Source organism: Plectropomus leopardus, chromosome 10, assembly GCF_008729295.1.
Source record: "Plectropomus leopardus isolate mb chromosome 10, YSFRI_Pleo_2.0, whole genome shotgun sequence".
Taxonomy (NCBI): Eukaryota; Metazoa; Chordata; class Actinopteri; order Perciformes; family Serranidae; genus Plectropomus; species Plectropomus leopardus.
Window position 1 is genome coordinate 18,271,280 of NC_056472.1, and position 24,738 is coordinate 18,296,017.

The 24,738-nt window shown below is 38.2% G+C and overlaps 2 protein-coding genes across 5 annotated transcripts in view; both read left to right on the forward strand.

Moving 5' to 3' along the window:
* The window catches only part of rapgef4a (Rap guanine nucleotide exchange factor 4a), a 48,668-nt gene extending 46,535 nt beyond the window's left edge, over positions 1 to 2,133 (forward strand). For all 4 annotated transcript variants that reach the window (XM_042494278.1, XM_042494280.1, XM_042494279.1 and 1 more), the window contains 5 exons: positions 583 to 633; positions 828 to 915; positions 1,038 to 1,102; positions 1,215 to 1,269; positions 1,433 to 2,133. In XM_042494278.1, coding sequence (XP_042350212.1) covers positions 583 to 633; positions 828 to 915; positions 1,038 to 1,102; positions 1,215 to 1,269; positions 1,433 to 1,560 — 387 coding nt within the window. In that variant the 3' untranslated portion in view covers positions 1,561 to 2,133. The remainder of the gene's footprint in view (positions 1 to 582; positions 634 to 827; positions 916 to 1,037; positions 1,103 to 1,214; positions 1,270 to 1,432) is intronic.
* A 359-nt stretch (positions 2,134 to 2,492) lies between these two features.
* The window catches only part of zak (sterile alpha motif and leucine zipper containing kinase AZK), a 30,382-nt gene continuing 8,136 nt past the window's right edge, over positions 2,493 to 24,738 (forward strand). The window contains exons 1-11 of the mRNA XM_042494483.1: positions 2,493 to 2,637; positions 5,279 to 5,468; positions 7,426 to 7,513; positions 11,333 to 11,434; positions 12,991 to 13,056; positions 13,189 to 13,217; positions 13,913 to 14,050; positions 15,813 to 15,899; positions 16,723 to 16,797; positions 16,894 to 17,000; positions 21,351 to 21,486. Of these exons, the coding sequence (XP_042350417.1) occupies positions 5,310 to 5,468; positions 7,426 to 7,513; positions 11,333 to 11,434; positions 12,991 to 13,056; positions 13,189 to 13,217; positions 13,913 to 14,050; positions 15,813 to 15,899; positions 16,723 to 16,797; positions 16,894 to 17,000; positions 21,351 to 21,486 (987 nt within the window). The 5' untranslated portion in view covers positions 2,493 to 2,637; positions 5,279 to 5,309. The remainder of the gene's footprint in view (positions 2,638 to 5,278; positions 5,469 to 7,425; positions 7,514 to 11,332; positions 11,435 to 12,990; positions 13,057 to 13,188; positions 13,218 to 13,912; positions 14,051 to 15,812; positions 15,900 to 16,722; positions 16,798 to 16,893; positions 17,001 to 21,350; positions 21,487 to 24,738) is intronic.

Genomic DNA, 24,738 nt, shown 5'->3' on the forward strand with positions numbered 1-24,738 from the left:
TAAAACTGCCCACTCCCACTGGACTTCTGACAATTACCACCGGCAGAGTGTTAATTATTCTCACCATAGATGCCTGTACAATAGATTGATTATCAATGGAGTCTTCTCGCGTCCCACAGGGAATACATTTTTTTTACTATGGTATAAAGATGCCGCACCTGTAGCAAAATTACACTCTAGTACAAAATTAGATTCATAATTACAGTTATTCGGGTGTCTCTGGAGTCAGTGTTATTATCTTTAATATTCCTGAGAAATTCCTCCAAATGTCTGACTTGTCTTGCCTTTCTTTTGTAATGTTGTTTCCTGCTTTTATCGTCTTCTCCGCTTCACTTGTTGATTCTCCATCCTTTATGTTACTTAACCTCCGGGACCTGCACAAATTTTTTTTAGAGCCCTCTACCACCCACAGTAAAAGTAGAAAGAACCACCTGGATCCCAATCCCAATAAAATTGCTGTTGATTTAGATGAGACTGACACCTTCAGAAAGAGGTCTTGAGACCAGTGTCAAGTACTACAACAGTTTAAAATTATTCCTATTCTAACTGCAGGTTAACTTTGAGTGTTGTCTGTTTTAACAGAAACTTCCCAGCAAATTCAAGAAGTTTTACGGGGAATTTGAAAACTTCATGGTAAGTTGAAAGAACTCATTTTTTGCATCAGAGTGTCTCCATTCTCTGTTTTGTTTTTTCTGCTCATTATCGACATATTTTGCACTGTCAGCTGGTCAGATGTGGGTTTAGCAGCATCATCCTCTGCTGGCACTGTGATGGATCTGTTTCACACAGTGACGGCAGATCTCAGAACAGTGTGATTGTTTCCACAGGACCCGTCCAGGAATCACCGGGCGTACCGACTGACAGTTGCCAAGCTGGAGCCTCCCATCATTCCCTTCATGCCACTGCTGATCAAAGGTCAGAGGTTTTTATTTGACAACAGTTTACTTTTGGTTCAACATAATTTTCTGACACAATTGATCTGTTGTTGAATTGCTTCTTCAACAACTTTAACCATCTCAACAATTGGACTTTTCCAGACATGACATTCACTCATGAGGGCAACAAGACGTTTATCGACTATTTGGTCAATTTTGAGAAAATGGTGAGGCTCTGATGGTGCAGATTGTTATCTTAACAGTGGGTGTAAATCTATTTATAGCCACTCAGTTAATTGTTAAGATCTGTTGCTGATTATAGTTTTTTTTTTTTTTCAGCGGATGATCGCAAACACGGTGAAGATAGTGAGATACTGCAGGAGCCAGCCGTTCAGTGAGTGTGCATCTCAAAATTTTATTTCATAGAGATGAAAATAGGGATAATTTATCAAACAGTTAAATATGAAATTATGCAATTAAATTAAACCCCAGTTCTCTGTTGAAGTTTTAGGGGAATGACATTAAAACATTTCTACTCATCCTTCCAATTAAATAAGGTCCAGATTCACCTCTAGCCAGCAAGAACCACCCAGAAGTTCGGACTTATGTTCGTCAGCTTAACGTGATCGACAACCAAAGGACGCTAACTCAGCTGTCTCACGGACTCGAGCCCCGCAGGTCTTGAAACCACTCAGGGACAGAAATGTTACACTCTGATGCTGCTTCACGACATGACACATGCTTGTGTTGGGATGAATTTACTCCAACACAGGCAGTGAAGGACCTAATGGTGTATTAGATCATGAGATATTGTTTCAGATGCCTGACTTGTTAAGCCTTTTATTACAGTAATTTGTGATACTTTAACAACAGTAACTGTTTGCGGTTGAAGTACCTCTCATATCACAGCGCTGCACCATCATCTCCAAGTCACACAAGAACAACAATTGAAGGAACTAAAAATCTTTGGGGGAACTCATCCATAAGATTAACATTTCAGACGCAAACACTATGTGATGCTTGAAAAATGCAAACTCTTGATATTTCTGATATTCAGTTGTTTCGTATCTTTTGTATCAAACAATATTTATACATATTTAAGTTTGTGAGACTCTTACGTGTTGTAAACTGTACACAAATTTTTATTTTGACATCAGCATGCAAAGAGTTATTATGATTGTTTGCCTTTTTATTCATGTGAGCACATTTCTCTTTATGGTAAATGTCTGAAAACATTTTGTGTGCTGAAAGTATTAAATATTTTAGACGTATTTGTGCATCGTTTGGCATTATTGTTCTCTTTAGCCATTCATCAATACACTGTTTCCAATAATAGCATGTTAAAAATTGTATAGTTTGCTGTTTGAGTTCACAAACAAGGAAGTAATCGGGGTGTTCTGTTGCTAGGGCAACACAAAACTGTCGTTTTACACGACATTTTTGTGGGGACTTCGCCAGGTCCGCGGAGCAGGCATAGTCACCGCCGTCCTAGGACAGAAAAACAACATTGGAGGATTTACGAGTGTGTCCCACTTTGGTCCGGCGGGAGGAGCTGTTGCCATCAGTATCATGACCGAGATTCCAGTTCACTCTGTGTTGACTGCTGCTGGAAGAAGTTGTGCAACCAGTAAAACAACCGCGTAGAGAGTGGAGACGTTAAAAAACGTCACATGAGATTTCCCGGAACTCTGAACTTTTCCCATTTTCTTATTCAGCGTCTGTACGAGCTGCTCTGAAGAGGAAAACTTCACACTTCATGTCGGTAAGTATGTTTACTAATGTCAGAGTGTAAAAGTTCGCCACAGTTTTGACACGGTAGCTCACTGACACCCATGTGAGTGAGAACAGTTAGTCTAATGGTCAGCTCGTTAATGTAGCGACAGGACGCATGATATCTGTACCGGCTTGCTCTTATTTTGGGGATGTAGGCTAAAGCATAAAGCAGTGTTTATCTAGGACTTCCGTAAAAATGTAATAAATACAGTCATAGTAATACTGAAAGCGACAGTGATGTACATTATTTACCACTCCCTTAGTTGTTGATACAGTAAACCATGCCTTAGGCGTTTTCATTGTGAAATGTTTGCAGTCCATTATGTCTTTTTGTGTATCTATACGCTCCATGCAGATTCCCCCAATAATCTAAGCCACAAAAGAGCCTTATCAATATTTAACCATGCACTGTCAAACCATTGATTACTATTTAAGCTTGTGATAGTAACATCTGAACATGTCGAGCTGCTGACTGTCACCCTGCTACAGGGAAACTCAATTTGCTTTGCTTGTGGGCAACTTTTGCAAAAATGACCGCAGGCCAGAGACCAGTCTCAGCAACCCGTGTTTCTATGGTTTTTGCACATTTCTAGGTCTTTGACAAGTTTATTGGATATTTGCAAGTTTCTAGGATTTTAGAGCGTTTCTATGATTTTAGGACATTTCTAATATTTTAGGACGTTTCTAGGATTTTCGGATATTTCTAGGCTTTTAGCAAGTTTATAGCATACCTAGGGTATCAGCACGTTTCTAGGATTTCAGAATATTTGTAGTATTTTAGGACAATTCTAGGATTTTGGGATGTTTCTAGGATTTCAGAACATTTCTGGGATTTTAGGAGCTTGTAGGATTTTAGAACAGTTCTAGGTTTTTAGGACTGGCACTGTTTTTGATAAACAAGCTCTGTTTTGATGCTGTTTTACGCACTCTGACACCTAATGTATTGGCTACTAAACGTACAAAAACAAATCCCAGTGTGAATTACTTTATGTTTATTGTGAATTAGAAACTGGTGGGGGTGGGGGCAGATTTGGCCCACGGGCTGTAGGTTGAGTATTGTTGCCTTACTATCTGCTAGCTTTGTGTGATTTATTTTTCATTTAGTTTTGATTACATCAGCTAGCTGAGGTTTGACATATGGCTATCAGGCTGTTGTTGTTACAGTGTTTGCTATTAGGTGAGAACTGGCAGGAAGGAGTGCTACCATATCCCAGTAACCCAGGCTTCTGGAGTGGACAGACAATACTGTGAGCTGGTCCACTGAGCAGATTGCTGTAAGGCTAAGTATAGAATGAATACCTGTAAATCAGTTGAAAGCAATGGGCCCCCCCTTTGTGACAATGGAGGCATTTCCTGCTGGGATGGATAGCAATCCCAATGAAGACCCAGGTAACAGCCTTTTAAAAGCCATAATTGCACAGCTTGAAATGGGAAACCTATGAACAATAACAGAGCTACAATTTCCTGTAATGATGAAATTAAGTCTTTTACAAGATGCTTTTATGCTGTTACGAACAAACGAAAGGATGGGATAATCAATCTGTGTGGACTCTAGTTTTGTGAGTTTATATAATAATGCATTTATGACCTGAGAGAATATGAGGTTTTCTCTGTGTTTTTGTCTTGAAGCACTCAGAGACAGTCCTTTTTTTTTTTTTTTTTTTTTTTTTTTAAGCTCTCTCCACTTGTGGCCTTACTTGTACCGAACACAGTAGACCGTGCTGGAATAGTGTGTGACTTTGGCTGCGTGATCACAGCATACCAAGCATGCCAACGTCCTTATACAAGCAAAATCTGGACCCTGAGCTCATTGCTTACTGGTACTGATAATGAGGAGCATGTTGTGGAGCAGAGAAAAGAGATGGTCAGTCAATAACAGACCTAAAACCAGGGATATCACACTGACGCCACGTGCAGAATAAGCCACAGTGGCCCTTTTTAGAGTCATGTGAGAGTCTCATCCCTGGTAGCCAAAATGACCTGGCCCAGCACTGGCTCAAACTCAACATGCCAGAAGAAATAAGTCAGGCTACATCCGTTTACCTGACTTAGGATCAATGACGCCCCAGAATGAGGCTGAATAAACTGGCCCAATTCTGGCAGCCGTGTCTTAGCAGGGATAGGCCCATGTCTACGCCCAGCAGAGCTCAGACTTGGCGATAATCAACAAACCAAACACCTTTTGGCGTTGGCTAACCTTCCATTAAACTGCGGTGTCTCAGCTGGGCTAGGCTTGTGTCTACAATATCCAATAAGGCCCATATTTGGCAACCATCATCGGGCCAGAACATGTTTTGTGCTGGCTGCTGTTTCGCTTTCGTTTAGTTAATTATTTTGTAATGCTGTGATATTGTGAAAACGCAAGGTTTTTGTTATCATACGATAAAATCTCATACTGTTGCGACCCTAGGCACCATAGAACTGGAATACAGTCAGTCAGCTGTCACTTAGCCTCAGATGGCCTGAGTTTAATGGCTACCTGGGGTCTAACCTGAGTCACACTTTCAAATGGGGTGTTTCAGAGTGAAGCATTTCTTTGAAGCATCTTGCACAGCAGGAGTGTCTTTGTTTTAACATGCAGGACTTTGAGTGAACCAGATTTCCTTCCTTCCTTGTGACCTCCTCCTCAGATGCAGAGTTGGTGCTGAGTGTCATTATGAGATGTCGTCTCCAAGTGCCTCCTTCGTGCAAATCAAGTTCGATGACATTATCTTCTACGAGAACTGTGGCGGCGGCAGCTTCGGGAGTGTGTACCGAGCCAGGTGGATCTCCCAGGACAAAGAGGTGGCGATAAAGAAACTGCTCAAGATTGAAAATGAGGTAGGAGTCATAATTACCTGGGCTTTTCATATACTTTTTAATTGTCAGCATAGTAATCATCTTAATTGCTACCCAATTTAGCGGGATGTGGTGACTCCTGTACCCCTCACTCATGGTTATTATACACCCCCAGTCATGAAAGAAACAGTATTGCCAAATGAAAGAATGTATTTGGCCCAATTACAGCAGTTCTTGAGATCTCTTTGAAAGCTCAGGCTCATTGTCTTACAGACAAAAAAAGAATTATCTTTGAAATCTTTTCAGGGAAATTGCATTACATTTGTTGGCGTGTGATAGGATGTTCAGAAAGTGATTCATGGTTTCTTTTATGAAATTGTAAAAGATCACAGATATCCATTTAACTTCACTCAAGTGTTGGAGAGATGATTGTTCAGTGAAAATAATAATGTAATCCTTTCACGTTGAAGCAATTGTTCATTTAATTACAGTGTTTGGCTACAATTAAATGAATTGATTCAGTCAGGTTGCTGTTCACTCTAGGTAAGGTTTCACAGTGATCTTTCTAGGCCAGTATGTTATAGTTATTTATTACACAGCTTTGTTGAATACTCAGATTGATTGAGACAGATCGTAGACTGCACACTATGGTCTGTTATTTCTGAACAACAGACCATTGTTATGGATGCAGTTCTGATCGTAAACACTTAGTTAAAGCAATAAAATCAAATTCAAATCAATATTTTATGACACACCATTGATCTGATTGATTGGCATTGATCATCACCCCGATAATATTGATCAGAGTGATGCAACAACCTGTCTGGGTTCATTTGGCCATAATGACATGCTCGCTGTACATCATCCCTTACATACAGCATATATGCTCTAGTCCAGTGGTTCAAAACTGGTGGGTCTTGGTCCAAAAGTGGGTCATGGGTCCATTCTGAATGGACCACAAATGACTTGAGGACATGTCAAGTTTGTTGGAAAAAAACTCCAAATGTTTATGTTAAAGTGCAGTACAGTACACAGAGCTTTTATCTTGGAGTTCCATTTCTGTTAATTCTTGCAATATATTTTATTTCTTTGTTCTCTAATCCAACATGAAAAATTGAATGCATGGTAATCTAACCAATGTGTGAACCTTGAACTAATGACTAAAGAGACATCTGGACCCTGTGGCTGGACCAGTTGTGAACTGCTGCTCTAGGCCCATTAATGACATGGCTCTTGGGATGCCAATGTTGGTCTGTTGGATGGTTCACTACTTTGGTTTGTGTTCAATTACCTTCAAAGCTAATGGCATTTCCATCAGTTCTTTGCATTTAATTCAGTGCTGATCATCAAATGCTAACACGCTAAACTAAAACAGTAAGCATGGTAAACACTACACCTCCTTAGCATCAGCATATTAGCATGCTGCCATTAGCATTAAGCTCAAAGTACCACTGGCTGTTAGCAGGGTTGTGATGGCACCCTGTAGCAATTCGAATTCAACCAGGAAAAACCCTAGCACTGGGGTTCTGATTCTTGACTGCCCAGATTCTCAGCCGGATTAGCAAACTTTCTGATGCTGCTGCTACACAAATCCAACGCTTGGGTTTGAGTCGACTGAATTCAAATTGCTGCAGGCACTACTAAAGGTCCTGCTCCAGACCTGCGGCCCACTCTCACCTCTGCAAAGTAGTCTCCTAGGTGGGGAGTGGGTCAGAGGAACTGCATGGTGTGTTAGCTCAACAGATCTCATTTAGCATGTCTCATTTGTGTTCTGATTCACAGAGGGAGCGAGGCAAGGAGGGACTGACCATGATTTTATTCATTTTAAATAGAAAAAAATAGAAAATTAATATGTGGTGGTCAATGTTGTTATCGTGTTGGGCCACAAATAAACCAATGTATGGTAAACACTGCACTTATATAATGATAAGATATCTGCATAGTGACCTCCATTATCACTTATAAGTCATGTTTGTCTTCTTCTCTGTTCATTGCTTAGGCTGAAATCCTGAGTATCCTCAGCCACCGTAACATCATCCAGTTTTATGGCGCGATTGTTGAGGCTCCCAACTATGGAATTGTGACCGGTAAGATTTTTTAATTGTAAAGACTTTGTATTGACTGTGTCATAAATACAGTATGTCTATGATAATCGGTGCTCTACAGAGCAGCCTGGCTACATCATGATTGAAAGCGCAGCAGCTGAATCTGTTTGCATCAGTTGCAGTTTGCTCAGCACTGAATGGTGCAGAGGTTTCTATGGAAGCATTAGTGAATGCCAGAGGGTTCAGGAAGCGCACACATTGATACAGTAGTTGTATGCCCCTGTTTTTTTTGTGTGTGTGTTTAGGTTAGAGGCTGAGAAGAATAAACCTAATGTAGCATGGGGCCCTTGATGCCTTTGCACAAATTTACACTTTACTGTGGAGATATCATTTAAGTTTTATTGTGTCTTAAACTCTCTTTTCTGTTACAGTTTTGTGTTTCTTACTGTAACAACATCAATCGCCCTGCTCTGTTATGTGATGATAAACATCCACATTTGGATGTAAGAGAAATTCAACTAAATTCTTTTGTCTGGAGCAGAAGGCCTTTTTTTAAAAAAACTTTTGCCTATTTTGAATGTTGTGGCTTTTTTTTACTCACATACAGTTTGCTGTTCTGATGATGCCCCAAATCACAGGTTAATGGTAATTAGCTACATAGGGCGAATATAGTAGTTATTATATATAATGCAACTACTGACTACTTCTCCCAGTTGTGATAGGTCTGTTGCATTTTGTTCTTCTGGTTGTCCATCCCATTCTCATGAACATAATATGTCAAAAACGCCTTGAGGGAATTTCTTCATATTTGAAACAAACGTCCACTTGGACTCAACAATGAACTAATTATTTTCTGGCGGTCATCGCTCAAAAGTTAAAGTCCCTGTGACCTTTTTTGTCTCATTAACACAATATCTTACGAACACCTTCAGGGAATTTCATCAAATTTGGTACAAACGTCGACTTGGACTCATATATTGATAAGAATTAGTTCCTCACAAAACATGTTTTTGGCCATAGCTCAAGAATTCATAAGCAACTTCTGACAAAATTTCACAAAAATATCTAAAAGGATAAAATGAAGTGATGACATTTCTTATCCAGCGCAAGGTGATGCCTTCAAATTTCTAGTTTTGTCTGACCAACTGCAGAAAACCCAAAGATATTCAGTTTACAGGTTTACAATGGTATAAATCAGCAAATCCACACATTTCAGAAGCTGGAAACAGTATATTTTTCTTGATAAATGCATTTAAACAATTTCTCAATTGTTGTCAATTGGTTTTCTGTCTATAAACCAATCAAATAATCAAGTAATTATGTCAGCACTAGATACAATTGAAATTTAATTTGCAGTTGCACAAATAAAGAACATTCCCCCTCTGAAAAGTTCACCAGGCAGCCCTGCAGCAGCAGCTCAGGAAGCTGCGTTATAGGCTCACATGTTCACTTACACAATATCCACTTGTAGGCCTCTTGGGGTGAATAAAGCAATACCATTTCTGTTTGCCATTATTAAAAGGTCTGTGTCACATTCGGGAAACCTTGTGACTCCCCACAGGTCATATGATTTCAATGTCTAGTCCATAGAGATTGCTTTCCTTCTAGGAAAAAGTTGAACAAATTGTCAGGGAAAGTCTCAGCAGCCCTCACTCACATCCTGAACAGGGAGTATCACCTCCTTTATTCATGTGGACAATACACCACATCCCACAGCGCAGCTTGAACACATAAAAGATGTTCCTTGTTTTGTTCTGTGATTCAGGCAGGGAAATTGATAAATAAAAGAGCCCATAATTCCTATGTGTTCTCTTTAAAGCAAATGTGATTAGGGCTTGTTATCTGATGCAGTAAAATGACATGTTTAGGTGTTATTACATTACATTTAGTGACAGAATCATTTGTCTAAAGCCCTTAAGCCCTTAAACTCCACAAGAACAAAGCTGGATACCATCAAAAAATTGTAAACAAACATGCATTTAGTGATACAGTACAAACAGTATTAGTTCTCTAGCTTGAAACTTACTACTAATGAAATGTTTTCACCGTAATTGTTTGCATGATTAGGGTGGTAACAATTTAATTTGCATAACCTTGGTGACTAGAAATTTGTGTTTGTAAAATTTCCATCACCATGCTGAGATAATTATGTCCGTTTATTAAAGGAATTAAGTGATAGAAGTATTGTGAGACATCATCTTTTGACAAGATTACAAAGTTGGGCAACTGCTGCCTCTATAGTTTCCTATCGTTCACTCACGCAGCTGTGAGTCCTGAAGGTGTATTTCCCATTTCTCTGCTTTAAACTTTTAGCAAACAGCAGTTAATTTACCTGACAACACTTTGCATGCTACTTTACATAGATTATGAATTCAAATGTTTTGTGTCTCTGCATGTTCTCACCCTGTGAATTAGACCACAAAAGGGAAACTGATTTTGTCTTCATTAGAAAGAAGACTGAAATAATTGTGAGTCCTGTGAAATCTGTAAATGTCATGCTCTCTATGTTGTTGCTGTTGTAACATAACTGTATAAAAAGACCCAGAAATCATTAACAGTTAAGTGATAGCATTTGTAGTTGTGATAATTAAACCTCATGGCACCTTAGTAGCTGCTGTAGTATTTTGCAGCTGTGAAAGAGTTCGGTTTTGTTGTCAAGGAGCTGGTTTGTGTCTCTGTTTATTAAAGCAGAATCTAATTAGCACCAGATACAGGAAACATGTTTATGGTCATCCTGACCATGCCATGTGCACAGTCATCAGCTCTGTTATAAATTTCCTCTGTCTGTTGACATACAGTATCAGACTCGGCAGTTCCCTCTCTGTAACAGCCCATATCTATAACCTGTCTGATAAACCTGTATGTCTCTGGTAACCTGCGTGAGTTTAATGATATCTGCTGTCACTTAGCGGCTTCATAAACTGAATTATAGTTTAATGTAAAGGTGAATTTCCCTGTGCAATACACTTTAACACAAACTGATGAAAACTTGTCTCTGACTTTACACTAATGAATGATAAAATGAAAATGCAGTTTACAACAGGAAACCATATTATCCGTGGAATGTAGATGAACGTATTAAAGTGCAAAGGTGCAGAAGCAGACAAGTCCTCACTTGCACACAGGTGAAGTCAGGTGAGCTTATTTGTACGTCAGCCAGCGTTTGCTAAAACACAATTAAAAAACTCATGCAAAAATTATACTCATAATATTAAAAAACATTGGTGCATTTTATGATTGTTAATTAGATTCCTGTCTTGGCGCCTGTGTATGTTTACATTGCTGTGTTGGACCATGATTGGGTTATTATGCACAAACAGAGGTTTCCTGCTGTTTCACCTGGTATGATAGTGCTAGTTAATCTTGATTCAAGCCTCACTATATCTCTGTCTACAGGTAGCAAAAATGTTGCTCTGCTTCATCCATTTGTGTTTGATCAAATCTTTATCTGTATATCTGACAGCTGTGAGGGGCGTTTGCAAAAGGTTGTCAAGGCCCACAGGAAATGCTCCATTCCAAGTGTATGAAATTTAAGAAAACAGAGTTCTAGATACAGTTGATAATGTGTGGGCGCCTGAAGCTCATAGTGTTCAGCTACACTGTGATAAATTGCGCTCACCCACAGCGACAGGTCAGTGACAGGAGCAAACTGTAAACAACACACTGTCAGCTGGCTTCTTGCAGTCATCTGGCAGAATTTCAATTTTCAATTGTTTTCACGTAATGCTCTCACATACTGCACTCATATGGACAATGTAACAGCTCAAGAGAACAGTTTTGTCATTGTAAGACATTTCACCATTACAAACTGTCAGTCACTCCAGATGATACAAACTCAAACACAATCACGTTTCTCCACAGAGTATGCGAGCGGTGGATCGCTGTATGATTACCTGTCCAGTCCCGAGAGTGAGGAAATGGACATGGGCCAGATCATGACGTGGGCTGCAGAGATTGCCAGAGGTAAATGTGACATTTTTTTCTATTTCCTTGATTATATTAGTAATTAACAGTTGATTGTGCCTGTCAATAACACAGTCTATATGAATTAATTAATATAAATCCTTTATTTTTGCAGGGGTAAGTCATGGAGAGCAAGCGCTTGAATGTTTACAGAGTTTTACAATGTAACAATAGGTTACATACCCTGCTGGTGATGATAAAAGTCCAACTTAACTAAAATTCTTACCAAATGTAGAAAGCGGTTGTTATATGACAAATATGAAATATAACAAAACAGAAAATGTGAGAAACTAAATTTTAGAAAGTAAGGAGGCTAGTACAGTATGTTTAAATTTTCTTTTGGATAGCAAACAGTTGTAACAAAACTGATATGTCTATATTACTACTTTCTTCAGTAAAAGATTATATGTTTCTATAAAAAGCCAACTTTCTATAAAAAGCCAACTTAGAGTTTGAGCTTATTTATCTAACCCAAATAAAAAACACTTTGCAATATTCAAACATCCAATATAATGTTAATGATGAGGGAAAAAGATTTGAGAAAACCACAAATATTCTCTGTTTTTCCTTCATTCAGTCACTTGCGTTGATGTTTAGAGTTTGATTGTTCACATCTTTAGCTAAACACCTCTTAAATTGTTTGGCAGGTCGTAGCTTAACCAGTCTGTAGACCTATTAAAGTACCTGTAAAAATCTCAACATATCATAAAACATGGTATCAAAGATGCAAACAGATTGTTAAACAGCAGCACCATGGTGATTTGTCTAATTCAAATCTATGCTTAAGCGGCGCTGTGCTGAGGTCTGAAAAACAGATCATTTGCCAGCAGGTTAAATCAGATATTTTGGTAAGAAACAACCATAGCTGTGAAATTATTAAAATGTCTTATAAGGCAAGACATCTTTCTTCACTTTTTTTGCTGCAGGCTGAAGTCCTCATTTGTTGCAGTCATTATTAATGTACTTATTGTAAACAATTTTTTGATTGCTTTATTGTGCGCAGACACAATGTTTATGTAAATTTGAATTACACATTGTCACTCTGTCAGGACCTAGAAAAATGCTATTTATACAAATTATAAATCATGGCAACATGTACATCCACGCAGAAAAGAGTCTCCAAACAATAAATCAATCAAATCAAATCAATTTACATTGAAAGAAAGCGATGTCAGTTTTGGCCAAATCAATAATTAAGTCAGAACAGCACCTTATCACTTTGGTAATCTAAAATAAGAGAATTACAGGAGCCTATAAATTTGAAAACCTTCCTATCTTTACATGGAGTTTTCAGTTATTTTTCCATTGATTTGCCTCCAATAAAAGGATACTGTAGGTCTACATGTGGATGGAAATATAAATAAGTATGAAATCTTAATTTTGCTCATTAGTAGATTACTAATTGTATACATTTCTAGTCAAAGCAGCAGGTCTCCCTTATTGCTACTCATACACATACAATATTTCAAACAGGATGATAGATGTTTTATTTTCCACCAGTGTATGTAGGAATTTCAAGTAATCTGCTTCTGAAAAACTCTTTATTTCCGCTTTAGGAATGCACTATTTACATTCAGAGGCCCCCGTTAAGGTGATCCACCGTGACCTGAAGTCCAGGAATGGTAACGAATTTGATCTATATCATGTGCTTTTTGTGTTCAAAACTATAATATTTTTTATATGAATGCTACATATTGTTTATTTAAAGTGAATATTGACTTTAATTGACTTTTAAACCTTATTTCCTCTTTCAGTTGTTGTGGCAGCAGACAAGGTTCTTAAGGTAGGTTTTTATTATACCCTGAAGAGACACATTTTTCCAATTTTGTCTGGTTAGCTGAATGTTTAAACTTCTATATCAGAATTTGAGAGGAGTAAGAGCATGAGATCTTGGCATGTTATTTACCTACAGTATGTGGACACAAGAGGGCAGTGACTAACTTAACATGTTCAAGACACCAGTGACAGCATTATAGAGATGCTTTACTGTACAAGAATCTTTGGTGGATGAGACCAGTAGAAAAGAAATTTAACAAAAACTCATCACACTATACTGTACCTTTTCTTTGCAGAGTTAATATTTTATAAAAACTATTCAGTAACTCCAACATATTTTGAAACAGGTTCTGTATTTATCTGATGAATTAAAGAGCCACATTTTCTGAAATGAAACAAGAGCCACATTTTCTGAAATGAAACAAGAGCATAGTGTGCCAAATAGCAGTGACGAAAATAGCAATTGAGTCCAGGCGTAAATGATGTAATTACAGTCCAGCAGATACCCACATTTGTAGCATTTACTAACATCAGCATCACCACCAGATGCATACTTGCAGATAATTTCAGCCACTGTTCTTTTTCAAAAGAAAAAAACCCTTCTTGCTGCTGGTATGATTTGTGCATAATAAGTACGTTGGTCTATGGATGATGGCTATGGATACCAAAATAAACAATGTGATCATATCATCATCACTTCAGATCTGTGACTTTGGGGCATCCAAGTTCCTGACCCACACAACACACATGTCCCTGGTGGGCACGTTTCCCTGGATGGCTCCGGAGGTGATCCAGAGTCTGCCTGTATCTGAGACCTGTGACACTTTCTCCTTCGGTGTGGTGAGTGACAAGAAGCATCCTCATAAAACTGATACAATTTTAAAAATGTATAGATCATTGTTTTGGCACCTTTTGCCAGCTACAGGGTTAAAGCCAGCAATAGTCTGACCCACGTATAGTGTCTAGGACAGTTCACTTATTCCTAAAATTAAAAGTAAGTTATGTGCACAAACGTTCTTAAGTGTTACAGCTTGATCTCAGCTACCAAATCAGAGCTCCAGAGGTCCCAGAAATCCATTCAGAGTCTACTGGCCCTTTTGGCCAGTAAAAAAAAAATTAGTTTTAGCTACTTTATATAGTGTGTCTAAGTTTGACTCATCACTAAAAATGTTCTTGACTCATGAGTCAAAATGTAGGACCATTGTCTTTTTTTAAAGGTTTGACCAGTGTACATACTGCTTCAGTTATTCTACAGAAAGGGTCGTAAAATCCAGTGAGATTGTATTAATTGTAGCACATCAAAGATCATTAAATGAATGACTGATGAGAACAGAAAGACTCAAAGCTGAGTTGACCCATTTATATAATGCCCTTTTGCTTTGAAAGACAAGATTTGACCAACAATGTATAATTCTGTCTTGAAAACAAAGCTATGTAATTGTATCAAAAATGTTCAGTACATTTGTAGAAATTGCACTGAAGTCACTCATGGCTTAAAAAACAAAACCTGTCAGTCAACCAGTCATATTTTCATTTCTGCATTTCTCTCTCTGCTTAAGTGGACTTTACAAGTTATTTTGACCTTTGCAGAAACCTCTTCAAAACTTTCTGTGTCTTTTTTCTTCTTGAATCTCTTGTGAAGTTTCTGTCGAAAGAGTCTTGGATGTCATTTTAAAATGTAAACCAGTCACTCTTACTTGGCTTAAAAATGCAGTTTTCATTATACTAGAGTAAATTACTGATATAAAATTAAAAAAAAGTTTCCTTATGTACAATAGGTAGGATTTTACAAGCTAAACAGACGCTGTTAATAGTTGCAATGAGTGCTTTTAAGTACTGTGAAAATGGTTTCAGATTTACAGTCTGTGATTTTCCTGCTCACTTTTCTGAGGAGCTAATTTGTTTCGTAAAATAAATACATGTAATAAGAGGCAGCTGGCAAAGCTGCCTCTTATTACATGTATGTATTTTGCAGAAATTCAAAAATATAGTGCACATATACAGTAGAGCCCTTGGGTGTTTCGCCTTTTAATGATCTAATTCTTTAAAGATGTTGATGCATGTTGTTGCTTCAGACAATGCTGAATAATGACTTAAAACCACATAAATTATCAAGTATTATTATTGTTATCCAGAAATCATTGCAACCTTCAATCATTGTTTGATATCTGATATTAATATTTTTGTCTGTTGAATTTGGTCTCTAGGAAAAGAAACATGTTTTTGATTTTTTTTTGCATATGAGTACACATCCTTTAGAAACAGACAAAAGATACTTATCAGCTCTGCCTATACCTTTTTCCTGTGAAAGCCAGCCACAGTGGGGCAAAAAAAATATTATAGATGTTGTTTGTTGATAAAGCTTACACATGTGTATGCATCATTTTTTAGCATTAGGCAAGGCAAGGCAGCTTTATTTGTATAACAGATTTCACACAACAGATCAATTCAAAGTGCTTTACAGAGCAATAAAATATAAAAACATGAAAAAAGATACAGATTTGCAATAAAAGAGAAAAGAGATAAGATACACAAGGTAAAATCAATTACTAAATTAAATATTTGTTTGTATACTAACCTTGGCTCTTGACTTCTGTAACAGGTGCTTTGGGAAATGCTCACCCGTGAGATCCCCTTCAAAGGCCTGGAAGGTTTACAAGTGGCCTGGCTCGTGGTGGAGAAAAATGAGGTACTCCAGTGTGTAAATATATGTGTATATACCATTCACAGTATAGGAGAATCATTATTGTCCAGATAAATAACCTTTAATGCTGAATCAATAATTTGGTTTATACGTATATGCAGCATATTGTCAGGAACGGTACTTAACTGCATTTTGACATCATTGTACTTCAATGTTATACTTATTCCCTGCTTGAGGTTAAAGGTGTGAAATACCATGTAAAGGAAATTATCAGAAATACCCTCATTTGCTTTCTTGCTGAGAATTGGTTATATAACCACTCTCATGTCTTCACGGTAACTATGAGATCACAGCCAACAGGTGGTTATTTTAGCTTATCATAGCTTTAAAGGGAAACTATCCCCATTTTCTAAAATCATACATGTTATTTCTATGGTTTAAAACAGTCTGAAATTATAAGTAAACCTGAACAACTCTCTCTCAAAGTCAGAAACCCAAGAAGAAAGTCTCAAACTTGTGATGCCACCAAGTATTAGGCTTTGAGCTGCTCTATAGACAATGAATGGTGAAAGATTTTCTTGATGACACTGAGATGTAGGTGAAATTTCTTGCACAACAGTTACAGGTTTGAAATTGTCTCGTTGCAAATGAACTAGGCTTCAAAAAAGAAAAGCAGTTCCAGACTTAATACTTGAGGACATCACAAGTTTGAGACTTATATGCTCTGTTTTCTGGTCAAGGAAACAACATACTGGTATTCTTAATTGACTCTCGTCAAGAAAGTGAATGAGTATATATTCCAAAATATCAATCTATTCCTTAAAATCAGCTCCCCTTCCTCACATTCACATCTAACTGTGTATTTCAGAGGTTAACCATCCCAAGTGGCTGTCCTGCCAGCTTCGCTGAGCTCATGAGGAACTGCTGGGCAACAGACCCAAAAGTGAGTGATCCGCTGAGTTACATTAGCATGCAAATTGACAACATATGTATGCTTTCATTTCAATCATACAAAGCGAATGTTTGTGTGTTGATTTAGGAAAGGCCAATGTTCAAGCAGATCCTCTCTACTTTGGAGTCCATGTCTAATGACAGCCAACTTCCTCAACAGTGCAACTCTTTCCTTCACAACAAGGCTGAATGGAGGTAATGTGATCAGCCATTCTCCCCGGCCCAGTAAACGTATTTATAACTCTCTCTTTTTTCACCAACATACTGCCTCAGCCTAAGGAAATGTGCAACTGTTTTCAAAGAATGATGTGGAAATGTAGCTGATGGGGGCCGTGAAATTCAAAAAAGGACTTGAGATCGTGCATATAGATCTTTAATAATTACACTGATAGCTCCATAAAGGCATGAAAACCTCCAAAGAATCATCCATCTGGATATACTTCCTCTCTTTACCCATAAGGCCCTAAAAATAATCACCATCTTTTTCAAGTAGAAGTGTTTAATTGGGTTGTATGAGCAGCTGGAGGTTTGGTGATGTTCAGCACAGCCTGAGTCTCAGCTGTTACTTTATTCTCTGTCTGCCTCTCTGCGGGGCTTGTCTGTGCTCTGAGGTTTTTTTTTCCTCAGAAGTTGTGCTGGTGGCATCATGTCCAGGCAGCCATCTGCAGGTGGAGCAGGTTGGAGTGAATTTGCTGCTGGAAAACAGAAACTAAGAATGTGTGATACAGAAAGAAGCATTTGTTTTAGCTCAAGAGGTTTGATACTGTCGACTTAGCTGGCAGAAAGTGAAAGGAGAGGCTTGTGAGTGATCAGAGCAGAAGGTAACTTCACCAGAAAGGGGCAGATATGTGGTATTTTGACCTCAGAACAATAAGATATGTTGTGCATATTACTGTTTTTCTCAGTTAGCTGAATTTGCACTATCAAGGAATTACTAAGGAATAGATAGATATAAGGTGCAGACGTACGTTTGTGGTTAAAGTGCTAACTTTAAGTGGAAAGCTGTAGTTGGTAACATTTATAAAAAAAATGTTTTTTTCATATTTGCCTTTACTGTATTCAATCAGCACTAAATGAGATAGAGAATCTGAAAAAAAATCTGCTTACTCTGTTGCCCTGTAGCACTTCTAATGGCTGTAATGCATGTAAATGAAAACAACCAATCAGAGCTGAGGAGTCTGTTATGCAGCTTTCAGTCACTGCTCATAAATTGTGGTCAAACTGTCAAATATGCTGATCAGATATAAAACAATATTCTGTTACTGGATTTACCAGGATTTACTTTATTTACCTTTTTTTTAACCTATTTTTTGTACTGTTTAGCTGCGAAATGAGAAAGTTGGTCTGACTGGTGGGCAGTGCTTTCAGCTTCTGTTCACTGTCTAACATGGAAGCTATGTCACAAATGTTCTCATTTTACAGCTAAACAGTACACAAAAGTATGTTTATGACAACATTTAAGGCTGCAATGCAGTAACAGAAACTTGATTCTTATTTGATCAGCGCTGCCTTCTTTGACAGTTTGGCCACAGCACACGAGCCTTGATTGATATGATTATAATAATAATATTAACTTTATTTATATAGCACCTTTGAAAACAGTTGTTTACAAAGTGCTTTGATGGACAGTAAAACAGTAAAACAGTAAACAGTAACACTAAGAGCTTGGAGGCAAGAACAAAAAGTGTATACAAAAGGTCAACAAGATCACAGCACGAAAAGGAATAAAAGTGATAGGGCTAGTGGATCTCAAATGGCAGTTAAAGAAGTGAATTAATCAATTTAAGAAAATTAAAGAATAAAAGCAATAGAAGCCAATAAAAATAATATGAGAAGGAGTGTAAGAAGACAGCTGCTTCGGAGACTCTTTGTCTCTGATTGGTTATTTTTTGTGCACCGTGGTCCATTTTAGCAAATGCCATTTGGAGGAGGAACATGATTTTTTTTTCACTGAATAGCCGTGTCATGTACATCTTTAAGAATAAAGTGAAAATTTCAGCAAATATGAGAAAAAGATGAGGTATTTTGGCTTTATTTTAATATGTTCTTTGGTCATAAAGCAAAATATTGGAAAAATGGAAAATTTGACCTGAAAATGGCACTAGATGAAAAGTCAGGAAAGTTATTATGAGCCATCCTGAGAGAGACACAAATAAACAAACAAAAGAAACAGTCAACATGTGGTGAGCAGGGGAGTAGACAGTAAACCTCAATTCAGTCATCTCGCTTGCCCTCTGTCGTCACTCTGTGAATGTAAACACTCGCTCTTTGCTGTTTTTATTGTATGTGTAAGTGGAGAGTCACTACTTATCCTTTTGTCAGATCCATTGTCCTAGTGTTGACTGCATTGTACTTTGTTTGTACAAAGACCAAATGTCAAGCTCTGAGAGAATAATGGTCAAAGCAGATGAAATAACTCAGTGGTTGCTTATTTTACAACCACTAAATCCATATCTTGTATTGTGGAATGTATGTGGAATTATCTGGCTAAGAAGTATATATAGACTGAGTCACATTAGGTAAACATGTAAAACTAAACAGATGCCTCCTGTTGCACTCTGTATCAGAGCAGTTTGGACAGAATAAGAACTACTTAGAAAAGAGAATTCTGTGATGCATTGGGTGACTTGAAATCCCAAATGTTTGTCAGGAAAGTGGGAGGCACAGTAAATGATTAGGGAAGTTGAGTGTTGAGTGGAAATTGTTTGAAGTGGGAAGCTTCAGGGGGAGGACCGGGGGGAGTAAGGACTGGCTTTCCTGCTTAGGCTGCGTGTGTTTAAGAACAGAAAAGTGTGAGAACGAAGTTTTTGTTGGGCTGAAGCTCAGCATGGATTTCCACGACACACTGTGCAGCCCCACCTGCTGGGCAAAACAAACTTCCCCCAACGTGAAGTGAACATGAGACATTGTCCTGTCCTTGGCATTCAAAGCGTCAGATGCAGACTAATCACCTTCTGACTGCAGGGCATCTCTGGTGTTGTTTACAGTTTTGTTTGTGTTTTGTTTTGGAAGTGTCACTGTGTACTGTCCTAATGCTCTAACTCTGATTAATTTCACTATTATTTACGCTATGTGGTTTAATGGATAAAGCTTGTGGTGATACTTAACATTTTCTTAATGTCAACAAATCCAATGAAAAGACCAAAACTTGAGATTAGAGCTCCGTAACCTATTAAACCCTCTGACCTGCTGGTGAGTTACTCAACCCAAACAACTGCTATGCAGCCAATCATTGTTGCTCAAACCCACATGACTTAATTTCAGATCCTAGTGGAAATCCCAAAGTTTCAAAAGATGCCAAATATTTCTATTTAATGGAATGATGCAGCCATAAAAACCACCTATCCTATCCACCTAAACACCTATCCTCACACAGCGGCTCGAATGACACCCTACAAATTAATGCCCACAGATGGCGTTACATGCTTCATGTAAAGTTATGGAGGTTAGGTTTAGAAAAAGAAACATAGTGACAACATATCTTAAAATAACTCAAAGTTCACTCAAAGTTCACACAATCACTGTTCTCCGGTGGAAAGTCTCAGGGAAAAGTCCAGTTTTCGCAACCCATCCATCTCCCAACCTGACTCTTAAATGTACTGGTTTTCAACCTGGTTGTTCTGACCCCTAGTAGGGGTTGCAAAAGCTTCAAGGAAACCACAAGGCCTTCTTTATTATTACTTAAAAACAAAACTCACAGGATAAGGGCACGATGAAGACCTGAACACAGGCTACTGTATATTCACAGAGCTTTCACCTAACAGCCTCCTCCCGCATTACAAAAGTACATGATTGAAAATATTCTTAGAGGGAATGAAAAAGTTACTTTGTCTAAGTATATAAAGTATGTGTGATTATTATAAATAATAAAATGTATGTAATATTGTACAAAAGGTTCCCAAAAAATATCATAGAAGGTCATCTCTCATGAAATATACACAGAAAAATGTGCTTAAAATTCATCCAAAGTGCCAGTTATACACAAACTTCCTACAGTTATTGCATTCACTGTTTAGGCTAATTATACAGTTCATCGGTTAATCTGTGCTGTTGTTCTGTATTGTTATGCATTGAATATAACATGAAACTTAGTCATGGGTTGTCAGTTTACTCAGTGTCAAAAAGGTGACTGGATGACATGCTTTGTCATTTTATTAAACGCGAGCGCTGTAGTTTAACCAACACACACTGTCCTGCTGTAAGGATAGTCAAGGGCACCAAATGTGTGTCAATACGTGACTGAAAATAGTTCCCAACAAATGCACAATGTAGTCCTCTTTGAGACATTTTGGCCACAAGCAACAGTGCCCACTTGTTTCAGGACACAAGTTTGATTTTTAAAAAATATATATATTTGCGTCTCAAAAAAATGTACATCTTCATAAGGAAGAAATAGGCTTGGGGCTGAGTGCCAAAGTCAAGAAAATATTGAAAAACATATTGTTGGTTTTAGTGTTCTAGTGAAAAATATTGAATAATATAAGTCTTTTACATATGGAACACAAATGTGAAATGTTGACATTGCTCTTTTGCTTTGTATTGCAGGTGTGAAATTGAAGCAACACTTGAGAGACTTAAGAAGCTGGAGAGAGATCTGAGTACCAAAGAGCAGGAGCTGAAAGAGCGTGAGCGCCGTTTAAAGATGTGGGAGCGCAAACTCATTGAACAGTCCAACAGCCCGGTGAGTTCCTCATTATCCCCTCTCCACCTTGGTCCACCTTCACCCTCAGGACAGCTGCCACAAACTGTAAAGTGGTCATAGCAGCAGCACCTCACTTTTACACTGCTGGTTACATGTGTGTTTCCTTAGTCCCACTGGGAGAGTGACAGAATTCCCCTGATCATCCTGTGAGGTGATGTGGAAATGGACAAGCAGTGAAATGAAAATAAAAACTGTGAAATGAGAAGGGGAAAAGCACATTATGAGAACATTATAGGCAATACATTTATGTGCAGTGTAGTGCACAGTTGCCCAACAATCATGATGCACAGAGTGAATTCTGCATTTCTCACTGGAATTCATATTGAATTGTGAGTGTTGCAGAGCTGCAGTTCACAGCTTTGCTGTTTACTTTTGTTTTCATGCATTGTGTTATTTGCATGCAACAGACACAACAGATAAAAAATCTGGTTCTCCTTGTTTGCACTTTGTGTTTCTGTCAACAAAACGTGTTTGTTTTCTTAAAACCCGTGATCGAATGCCATCATGGCTTACAGTATAGATAACGTGAACACCTTTGAATCAAGTACACTGAAATCATTTCTGGTGTTTCTTTTCCTTTTCTCCTCTTTATTCTGTAGTTCTGTTATTTTAACTTCACCGGCTACACTGTAAAATCTGACAAGTCCATTTAAGTTAAAAAAAATCTAGGAAACGAATTGCCTTGAAAAGTAAATATAACTATTAGTCCTAATTTATGTGAACATTATATATAATTGTTAAGTTGACTTAAAATTTAGTTATATTTATTGAATTTTGTGAATTTGTTGCAACTTAAAAATGACAAATTTAATTAAATAAGTCTTTCTAAGTGTTAACAACTTCAGTATGAGAATTTTAAGTAAGATCAACTCGTCAGATTTTCCACTGTAATTTTCTTCTTGGGTTGGGGTTAAAATAGTCCACTATTCTTATTTACACTTATTTTGTGGTTTGCAACTGATTACTTACTTCCTTTTCTGATCTATCCTCTCCTCTTATCTTTTACCCCTGTATCCCTCCTCTCTCCACCTGTCTCTGCCTCTCAGCTCTTCTTACCTGTGGCAAAAAAGATAAGCGCTAAGTCATTCTATCAGTCTAAGATGGAAGAATCAAACAGTTCACAGATGTCGTGTCAGATCACAACCTCCGGTAACGAGGAGGTGAATCTACAGTCGATGATGAAAGGCTTTGAGGACGTGCTTTCCTTGGACTTTGGCCGGCCTGTCCTGCACTCGGGCATGCAGGTCAACATGCAGGCCAGGCAGAACTCCTCCGTGTCGAGCAGTGTCAGAGAAGGACACAAAATCAACATGACTCTGGGGATGGGACGCTTCACTTGGTCTGACGACAGTGAATGAAGCTCTCCGACGCTCTGTGTTGCCCCAGCTGCATCTGTCATATACTATAATGTCACTTAATACATTATTGGTGTTGTGGAAGCACTACTTTGTAATGAATTGCTTGTTAAGTCATGATTATTTTGAACAATAATCATGAGTAACATCAGAATCACTATTTGTTCAAGTTGTATTCAGAGATAGCTCAATGTAGCATGGAACAATATTACAGAATATGTTTTTGTAGCCCACCACCTATGGATATTATGGATGTCATTTACCGTATGCCTAATGTACTGGATGTATAGTGCCATGCTGTGAAGAAAGAGCCACGTGAGCCAGTTGCTTAGAGAAGGCCAGGCTTTTATGATGAAGTGACATTTTGCTGACATTAAGATTGGCCAATTTGTTCTGGATGTGGTGGAGTGCAGTTGTTGAGACGCAGTCTCTTACCAGGAAGAGAAAGTACATGTTTTTTCCTCTGACTGACCCAGGTTCAAAACAGCAGGAGAGGGACTTTTCTGTGTGGCTGTCAGCTTCATTCTCTCATTTCACATTTTACTTTTCAAGACAGGCTTCTTTTATAGGCCTAAAAAGATTTTTAAAATGAATAAGTATTTGTAATAATAACAAGGTCTCGGCACTAAACAGCCTCAATCAGAAGTAGTAGATTTTAGCAAATATGTTTTTCATTTAAAGGTCCAGTGTGTATAATTTAGGGCAGTGATACGCAACTCACTACCTATGGGCCAAATATGGCCCCTGATAGGGTGCCAGGTGGCCACCAAACATTTTCTTGTTTTTGCATCTGTCCCTCTGAGACAAGCAGGTTGTGAAAAACCCAGATTTTAAATTTAAAACTGATTTATTCAGTGTTTGAACTGGTTTTAATCACAGCGTCCGTTTGTTTAGGGGATAAAGAGACCTCTGTGGATTTCGATTCCCGCTAAAAACATCCTGAAAGTCTTAGTTATCAGAAATAAAAGTTGAGCACACAAAAGCATGCAGCTGCCATTCCCTGACGTGCCAAACAGTGTCTGAGAAACACTGATTTTTAACATGAAGCTGTTTTGTTCAGTGGTTTTACAGGTTTAAATCACCAGGTTTGTTTGTTTTGGAGAGGAGGAGACCTCTGCAGATAATTCGGCTCTTGTTAAAAAACCCTCTGAACAATAAACATTGAAGGAATCTTAACAGGGAGTTCCGGCTTGGCACAGGAGAGAAGTTTCAGCTGGTTGCAAACTGCAGTGCTCACTTCTAGATGCCACTAAATGCAACACATTACTCCTTTAATAATAACACGTTTCTGCAGGAAAAGGCCGCATTCACAAGCCAAAGATTGTTACCAAATATAGAATTATTTCCTTCTGCAGACACATTTTACATACAGTAACACATCATATGGTCCAACTGAATATTATCCTCCATTCCTGCACTTAACAGTAGAGAGAACTGTATTAGCATTAGTGTTCAGTTAGGTATTAGGCTTCATCTGGGGGAAGGACATGCTTCCTTGAGCATAGCCCATTAAATTGTCCCCTTGGCTTGTTATCATCAGTCAGTCTCCTGAGGATGTAATCCTCTGTGTTCCTGTGTTGTTGCTTGTTAGAGTCCTGCCATGAGCTAATATTCCCATTCAAACATTGCTTGTACCGCTGCGCCATCAAGCCTCACACACACACACACACTTAGAGCAGACATAACAATTAACACACTAGCAATATTTACATTTCCCTGTGTGAAATCCAGACACTTCAGAAACATTCAGCCTACACACGCATCTCCTGGAGCTTTCCCCGAGATCATACGACCAGCAGCTTCTTGATGTGACTTGTTTTCCTTCACTGTTGTGTCAATAAATCCGTTTCTGTTAACTCTGTTTCGTGATAATGAT